At 39.9% G+C, this 9459-nt stretch overlaps 1 protein-coding gene across 1 annotated transcript in view; it reads right to left on the bottom strand.

The window, feature by feature from the left end:
* whrnb (whirlin b) overlaps positions 1-9459 on the bottom strand; it is an 84062-nt gene that overhangs the window by 37486 nt on the left and 37117 nt on the right. The window contains exon 2 of the mRNA XM_020599131.1: positions 7307-7483. Coding sequence (XP_020454787.1) covers positions 7307-7483 — 177 coding nt within the window. The remainder of the gene's footprint in view (positions 1-7306; positions 7484-9459) is intronic.

The raw sequence follows: 9459 nt of genomic DNA, 5'->3' as shown, positions 1-9459 counted from the left end.
GGGTATCCACAAGCCCTAAGGTAGTTCTGGATGTGTAATTTCTCCTTCTTGGCCCCTTCTGCAGCTGTGGGCACTTCCTCTGCCCTGTGATTTAGAGTTCTGATGACTCCCAGTTTGTGTTGAAGTGGATGGTGTGAGTCAAAAAGCAGGTACTGGTCTGTGTGTGTAGGTTTCCGATATGCTTCTACCTTCAAGCTGTGGATGAGAGGTGAAACGTCTTCGACAACTGTTTTCTCGTTCTCGTGTACCAGTTGAAGGGTATCATTCCCAAAATGAGTAGCAACATGTCTTTAATGTTGGCAGAATTCTTGCAATTCTTCCCACTGTCGTCGGAGCGCTATTTAATGAGATGCTGCTATGGGTCATATGAGAGGGAAGGGACAAACGACAGGTCATATAGGCTGGAGTATGTGGTGTTTTTGCTACTGTTCATGTAGCATTTCAAAGCTCTATCTCCATCCGACAATGAGAATTGGGTCAGAGCCAAATACAGCAAATACCAACACTGTACATATTCTACATTCACAAAAAAATCATTATTCTTAATGACTAAAAGTTTGCAAAACACTGGCAACATATTTGTATTTCCTACTATTTTTACTTTTCGTATGGACAACATCAAGACTAAAAAGGTATGCTGTTTTTCTAACGATAAACCTTGGATTATCAGTGATTTGAAGGCTCTTTTGAATAACAGGCCTCTAGAGAATGGGAGGAACTAAAGAGAATACCAGCTCTCTGGTGTGCAATAGCACCTGTTCAACCTGAGCCTATGACTGAAGGGAATCCTAGTGACATGGAAAACATCCCTGGTTCCACATCCCAAAAAAGTGTGCTCCTTAGTCCTCAGTGACTTTGGACCTCTCACATCATAGGTGACACTGCCTTCAATGACTACAGTACCAGTTCAGTGTTGGTGATGAAATAATCTACATGCTGCAGAGGTCAGGGCAGGCAGCATGAGCCTGTCCTCATTCCCAGAGAATCAAATATCGACAATATGTCAAGCACCTTTAGTGTCTCATATAGACACAAAAGGCAGCCTTTGGCATCTGAATGAGGCACATAGGGTTTTCAGTACAGTATCTACTCACATCAGTTTTTGACACCCAGAGCAAGATGGTAATATATGCAGGAAGAAAGACCACATAAGGAGCTGATTGGGGTGGATGGTGGGCAAACAAAACACTGAATTATCTCTTGGAAGAGTGGAGGTTGTGTCCACTGTGTAATGACGTTTTGTGTGTGTGTGTGTGTGTGTGTGTGTGTGTGTGTGTGTGTGTGTGTGTGTGTATTTTAACCCAAGCTACAGTATTTTTTAACCATGTCATTTCTATGCCTTAACATGTGGTTTTTGTCCCTAAATATAACCACATACTTTTCTGTGTACAGACAGAAGTAGGCTAATGTAAAGTAATGAAAATCCAAAGCATCTTATATGGGTGCCTTTGGCATATGTTGCACTTTTGTGTCGATAATAATTTGATTTTGTCTAGTAGTGAGTTCCTGCCTAGTCAGAGCTATACATATATTAGTGAGGCCTGGCATACAACATCGTGGCTCAACCACTGCATTTCTACAGCTGATGCACATGCTGCTTTGGTAGATATAGACATACTATACAACATGTCCTTTTCTGATCATATTCCTGTAAAGATGACTGTGAGACTTGATTTTATACCTATTTTAACTCAGTCTAATAATAAACATGGAGGTTTGGACTGGTCCTCTCTTTCTCCTGAGGATTTTGTCAGCTTTCGTAATCTCACTGATAAGCTGTTACATGATATTACGTTACCTAGAGAGGCAGTTATGTGTAGAGATCCTAACTGCACAGATGTTAATCACAAGTCAGATATTTCTTTTATGTATTCTAATATTATCTGGGCGCTGTTGGAAGCGAGTATGCCTTATCACAAAGGTAAAGTGAAGTGCAAAATTATGCCTGGTTGGAGCACCTATGTGGCTGAATTTAAGGCTAAAGCCTGGGAGGCTACAACTTCCTGGGCTCTTGCAGATATGGGCCTATATTTGAGTTTTAAAAAGTTTGCAACTGCAAAATATAAATATGCCATACAGTTCATTTTGAAAAATGAACATAAGATGAGGTCAGACTCTATGGCGAAAAAATTCTTAAGGAATAATATGAAATTGTGCGGCATCGTTACTGCGAGTTATTTAAATGTATTCAGAGGGAAATTTTTCCGGTGAGTGGGGTTGAGTTTGTTGAATCTTTTAAAACCAATGAAGTTTCCCAAGCAATATGTAATTTGTCTGAAAATAAGGCTACTGGGCTGGACTGCATTTCTGTTGAACATCTTAAGTACACTAGTCTCAGGTTGTCCCCTCTTCTAGCTAATTGCTTTACTGCCTCTGTTATGCATGGGTTTCTGCCTGACTCTATGATGTCAGTACTGTTGGTTCCTATGGTGAAGGATAAAGCAGGGAAGGTGGGCAGCTCGGATAATTATAGACCTATTGCACTCTAATATTCTTTCAAAAGTTGCTGAAGAACTTCTCTTAAGTAGGTATCACAATCTTATTAGCTCCACTGCAAACCAATATGGGTTTAAAACTAACCATGGCACTGATATGTGTATAGTTGCGCTAAAGGAATTAGTCAGCAAATATAAAAGTAAAAACTCTACTGTGTTCATGTGCTTTTTAGATGCCTCCAAAGCTTATGACCGAGTGAATCATAGGAAATTATTCCAGAAACTGTGTGATTCCCAAGTGCCTAAATAAATAGTGAGATGCTTGTCATATTGGTATGCCAACCAGACTGTTCCCACCAGACTATGTTTGTTAGATGGGATAATTGTATATCTGCACCCTTTCAGACCGGTAATGGTGTAAGACAAGGTAGTCTGCTTTCCCCAATCTTGTTTAATTTTTACGATATGTCTAAAGACTTAAATATGTGCAGTCACAAAGTTGTGAAATATTTAATGTATGCAGATGACCTTGTGATTTTTAGTCCCAGCTCAGCAGGTCTTCAGCAGCTCTTGAACGTGTGCTCAGTGTTTGGGGAACGTCACGATGTCGAGTATAATGCTGAATGATGATGAGGATATATATCGGCAGTGCCGTATGTTGTATGTACAAGCTAATATACTGGCACGGAAATTTGGTTCATGCTTGATTGGAGTAAAATTGCCTTTGCTTAACTGTTCGTGTCATTTCGAATTAGTACATTTCCCGCTGTTTTACAAAATTTGATGTATAAATTTATCTGTCACTTGAATGGTTCTGGAAATCATGTCATTTTATTGTTGACTAATGTTGCATACAGTGACATGTGTTTTACTTCTGCTTTCTGGAAACACTGGTATGCCTGCCATTTAAAGGGATAGTAGTTTATGGCTGTTCTCCTGTTCTTGTTTTATTTTATTTTATTGTTTTTTTTTAATTGTTCTTTTGTTGTCTGTTTTAATTTGGACCTTGAGTCTGTAATAAAGTGTCATTCAGCCATTCATTCATACTCTAACTCTTATTTTGTCATCTATACATTAACCTCCAATCCAGCAAAGGATAATTTTAAAAGAATATTATTTGTTTTTAAAGCATTGTGTGATTTTGCTGTATAAAAAAGAGCTTTTATAATATGTATGTATATACTGTGTAGACCCCTTAGATCATCTAATCAGTTTTTATTGGATGTACCTAAGTCCAGACTAAAGTGCTGGAGAAATAAAGCTTTTGCTAAGGAATAGCCTACCTTTTGAAATTAGGCCTGCTTCTAATCTGGCATCATTCCATTTATTTTTAAAACATTTATTTACATAGGCATTACAAACCAGTGTAGACTGAGTGAGCTTGCTTAACGTGTATCTTTTATTTCTTTACTATTTCCTGTTTTTGTGACTTGTGCATTGAATGTAATGTGTATTTTATTTTATTTTTATTTTACTAACATTTGTTTAGAAAAACGCTATATAAATAAAGTTTCGCTGGCTTGCTTGCTTCTTCTGTTGTAGGATACGTTATTTTCAGCAAATGTTTTATTTTTAACAAAAAGATCATTGTCCAAAGGCGAATGGTGATCTGTCTGATCAAAGAGCCCAGTAACAGATGATCCAGATGATCATGATGAAAATTTGCAAAAATCTTCTCATGGGGAGTAGCCAGTCACAGACCTGTGTCTGTCTTCCAAATGTCACAACACCAAAAGGTCATGACGAGCATCCTCAGAGAGCCATATTCCAGTCCTAAACTGACTGATGCCAGATGTGAGGGGGAGGACAATTATCATCCTGGATACCAATCTGACAGATGGCATTTCCAAAAAACGTTCAACATTATCTTTGCTTTCAGAGAAAAGTACACTCTTTTACAGTCTAGACTGCACAATGTTTTATTCATGTTTGTGTACAATACATTTCATCTTCTGCAGCTACATTATACACTGGACATTTTTTAATACCACCACAACATACATTCACACATTGGGTCTTATTCACCAACATCTTCCCAAGTTTTTTCTTAAATTTGAGTAGCCACATTTCATAGTGTCAGCAGTGGCTATTAAAGCACCCATGACATGCTTTTCATTGTTTTCTGACTTATCTACAATGTTACAATGGTGAATTATCATCTTAGATGTAACGTACAGCTCAAGAAATGAGGTGTACGTATGTTCTAGTACTTCTATGAAGAAGCAACTCGGTTTATACAAGTCTTGCAAAACTCTTGCTTATGAAACTTATTTCTAACAATATAAAGTTTTACATTATAGTTTAAGGATCTCATTGGATGGTCATAATCTCCAGGCAGTTGCATGTTCATGTGAACTTGCCTGACATCCACCAGTGTCATTCTAAAAGCAGAATTTTTCCACTGCACCTAGTTTTGTGGCTATATTTTCCCTTCTGCTGCTGCACTGTGACCAGAGGATGTGGAGAAAAAATACAGGGCCTGAGGTTACTGGATGTCCAGGAATCTTCATGTACAGGGACTTGAAGTCACCGCCACGGTTAGTGATCAGCTCATCAGCGGTGGATTCACCCAGAGCACAGTACATGTTTGGGCTGACTGCTTAAAGCCAGTGTGTATGCTGCATGTGATGTTTTGCTGGTTAATGAGCAGATTAATAATCCATAATGTTATTGTCGGTGCTTTGCTACCTGTTGGAATTACTTTCACTACTTTGGGACTGTATGTGGTCATGTGGGAGAAGATGCAGCGACCACTGGTTGGATTTACTTATTTCCTTACCTTATTTATACCTCTTGCGGACGCTCCGCCGTCGCCGGAGCATTAACTACTGTAACGTGCATACCCCATTGACAGACCTTTGTTTGTGGTATGTATTGTACATCATTTTGTTTTCCACGCTGACAGTTCCTGTGCTGTGGAACGCATTTTGTACGTTGGTTATATGTTTTGTGTTATACGTCTTAAGACGTCCATGCTGACAGTTCCTGTGCTGTGGATCTCTTTATGTTTGTCCCATTATGTTAGCTAGACGTTCTTTTTGGTATCCACGCTGACAGTTCCTGTGCTGTGGAAGTCCTTTTTTGTTAGCTAATCCTCCTGGGTAGTTTGTTTTTTCACCTGTCCGTCCTCATCCTCAGTCTCCTGTTTTTGCTGTTACCCTGTTTACTCCCCTGGTCATCCTGTTCTCCCTAGCCGTATTTGCTCAGCCCTGGTTGCATGTGTCCGTTGACTGTGTTCCTTCTTTCGTGTTTCCCATCATTAAAACCACCTGTTTTACTAGCACCTGGGTCAGCAGTCTTGAGTCCTGCCTCAGTTCTCCCTCACCCTCCTTGTGAGGGGGACTAAATCATAACAGTTTACTTGTCTATGGACAAGACATTCAACTTAATTAATGCTGGTGCGGTTCGTCGTGCTTTCCACTTTCATACTCTGGCTTGAACATGTCAGGTAAGATTTGAGGCATTTTCACTGTCAAAAACGTAGCTTATGCAACAGACTGTTTAGTGTTATGTCTCCCCGGTGTGAATGTGCTGGTGCTCTGTTTATGTGTGTAGTATACCTTATGTCCTTTTGTCCTTTGGGGCCTGCCATACTTGGGTAGAAAGGGGACATGGGGAGAGAGAGATGGGAGTGTCAGTTTTGGAGTGAACAGTGCAAATAAAGTAACGGAGAAGTTCAGACCTGAAGCTTTGTCGTTTTATTATTTTATACACATGTCTAGTTGAGCCCACGTAAATGCTCGGCTACACTTATTTTGTCAGTGCTTTTTGTTCCCCCGTCGAGATGCTTCCTCTGTTCAAAACTCGGTTTCATGTAGCGCCCTCCCAGTGGTTGTGGTTAGGGTAATGTCAGGATTCAGGTTAGGGAAATTGTATTTCAACACAACACGGGCAAGGAGTTGTACACATTCACAAACTATCCTCTCGTTTTTAGGGAGAGGTTCTCTGGGTTTATCATTCTGAAATAAATTAGACAGTTTGGAGTTATGATGGGTGCAAAGCTAATCTAGAGGTAGCCAAAATTAAACATTGAATAGCTGGAAATGAGCAGCCACGGGCTCTTTAAATAAAACAAAAAAGATGCATGGGATGCTCTTACTCATTTAGTGAATAAGAAAAGTCCCACAACTGATGAATTAAAAAGATGGTTTGATTTCAAATCTGAGGCAACAAAACAAACACAGAAGAGAGACGCTGACCAGCGGAGGACGACAGGCTGGCTCAGAGTTATCTGAGCTGCACCAGCACATCAGGGCCATACACGGCTCTCTGGGATGTGCACCTGCATGTGTACACCCAGGTCACTTCAACTGCGCTGAGTCTGATCTCAGATGTGGTGCTGGACAACCAAACACTTACACATGGGCCAAAATATGCAAGAGACACTTGAAGAAATGAATAGAAATCAGAAATAAAGACATTAAAGATATGGTTTTTAAGTAATGTTTCCTAATTCTAAGCTACAAGTAATCGCACTGTAAAAGTTAAATTAAGTTTAAAATCTTAAAAAAAACAAAAAAACAATTAATTACTTGTTTTAGTGTACTGTTTAATTATTTTAAAAGACTACAATGCTTTGTAAATTAATGGGAAAAATATTAAAGAAATGCTAATAATGACAAAACTATTATTATAACTTCAATTATATAACTGCAGAACTGGAGAAAACTAAATAACCAGTTATTTCACACATGCGTCATCGCTCAAATGTGTGTAAGTGTTCTCTTGAGTGTATGTAGATTCTGTTCTTACCTAAGACAAGATAAGAAAACACTGATGAATGCAGGAATGTTTGTGAAAACTTTGTAAGTGGGTTTTAGAAACACATTTGTTCTTAAGAACAGTTGGTGAATGAGCCTCATTGTTCTTACCGTCCTCTCCTCCATGCTGTGCCCTTTCCTCTGGTTGGCCTCCTGGATGCAGGGGGGTGGGGAGATGCTCCGGCCTTGAGGGTCCACCCAGCTGTACACGTGGTTGGTGATGTAGCCTCCTGGGATCTGACCCATAGAACACACAGACATTGCCAGCTTCTTGCATCCCTTCAGCACCTGCATCAGAAGAGTGGAGCGAGGTTGTGGGTGATGTGAAAGTACTACATATAGTAGATCTCATGACTCTACACAGCAGAGCATTCACTATCAAGTTAAGGCCAAACAAACCCAACAAAATGAATAAATAAAGCCTTTTATTGGAGCGAATTGTGGTCTATAATGAAATTAATTATAGTATTTCCTTGGCCTCTGGTTTACAGATATGCAGAGAACATGTCCAGAATTTGGCTGATTTGGGTGGGAAAAATTTTCCCTTAGGAAATATTTTTTTAGAAGAATTTAGAATCAGCTTTATTGGCCAGGTGTGACGGACACATGAGGAATTTGACTCAGGTACATCATACATTTCCATCTGATTTAGACAGCAAAATGAGAATTCTACATTTTTACTATGAGGTTAAGAAAAGATCATGTGTGCAACTGTGGATCACGGTTATAGTTAAAGAAAGCAAGCACTAATCTTTAATCTGTGACAGAATGCACATTTGTATGAGTCAGATGAGCATCAACTCTATCCACCATTCCAACCTCCATGCCCTTAAGATAGTTCTTTCCTGCACTGGCACAAATTTTGATATCCTATCAATAAACAAGAACCTTGATATTGGACAGCTCTGACAAACCTTTCTTAGGATGAGTAGGTGACCAGTATTAATAGCATTAACTAATCAGCTTTTACTAAGGCTTGACTGACTCTGTAGAACTACTATTGAGCAGAGAGAGAGAGACTATACTTGCTTGTCTGATTCTGAGAACAGTTAAGCTGACCACCTTCACATTTGTTTCTTTTTTCAAAAAAACATATAATAAAACATAATAATCAGCAAATGATCTTTGGCCTGGCAGTGCATAGGACATCTCCTCACACTGACTCAAGGTAAGCTCCAACCAACCCATTGCCAACCAGTCTTTCCTTTATTTCTTTTAGTAATTCCTTTTTTTTCTTCAAACACTCGCTATGCTAGAGGACAACTGTAGCCTAAACACTGATAAAGAGCCATTTGGCAGTCAGTTTCCTACAATACCGCTGGATGGTGGTTAATTCCGGCATGACAAGCAGCACAGGAGAATCCACATAATAAAGCTTCATTAGCCCCACAGCAATGAACCAGACAGCATGTAATGGCAACCAGGTTGGCTGAGGACAGGACAGAAATAACAAGCAGCAGCAGGGCCAATGAAAAACACCATCCACCCCAACTACCACACACCTCTCTTTGTTCATTCAACATAATATTGCCTTTGAATGCAGGCAGCAATTACATTGGTCACCAGCTGGGAAAATTCAGTAATATTTAGTATAAACATGGGAGACAGGGTCACCACTCCTATTGGTTGTCCCTGAACATTTGCATTGGACATACTGTAAATTGTGAGATGTGGAATCAACCAAAATAGACTAAAATAAATCCTAAAAACTGGGCTGGTCCAGCCTACAGGACCATAGCACATAAACAATACCTGCATCTAGAGTCTTCTGCTGCCAGCCTTTTCCAGCAGATCTGACTATTATTCACTGTTGTTTGAGCTCATATTGCAATCAGTGAGTGAGCAACAATGCCCTCCTGTCTGTTGGTGCAGATACATTTTGTCTGGTATTGAATCACTGCATCCTTTCATCATTTCTCTTTGAGTGATTTCATAATTCTTTCAGCTCAGCTATTTAAACATCTGAAGCTCCCTTGCCTCATGCATCTGCTGTAACATCAGTTATTGTTAGGAACGCTCTGGTAGGAAGGTGAGCGAGTAAAAAATGACGGACCCAGGTAGCTGACTTCGGTGCAAGAAGTGCTCTATTTATTTACAGTGATGATAAATATGTGTACAACCAGGTGAAGGAATACGGAGCAGAACTGGGTGTCGAGCGGCAGTCCTGGAAAACATACAGTCAGTGATGAGATGATAAGGAGGAGGCCGGGCTGCGGACGCTAGGATTCACTCCTGGACTGGTCGTGGTGGTTGGTTGCTGAGGG

Source organism: Monopterus albus, unplaced genomic scaffold, assembly GCF_001952655.1.
Source record: "Monopterus albus unplaced genomic scaffold, M_albus_1.0 scaffold40.1, whole genome shotgun sequence".
NCBI lineage: Eukaryota > Metazoa > Chordata > Actinopteri > Synbranchiformes > Synbranchidae > Monopterus > Monopterus albus.
The sequence above is the reverse complement of the archived record's forward strand: the minus strand, read 5'-3'. Positions and strand labels throughout refer to the sequence as shown.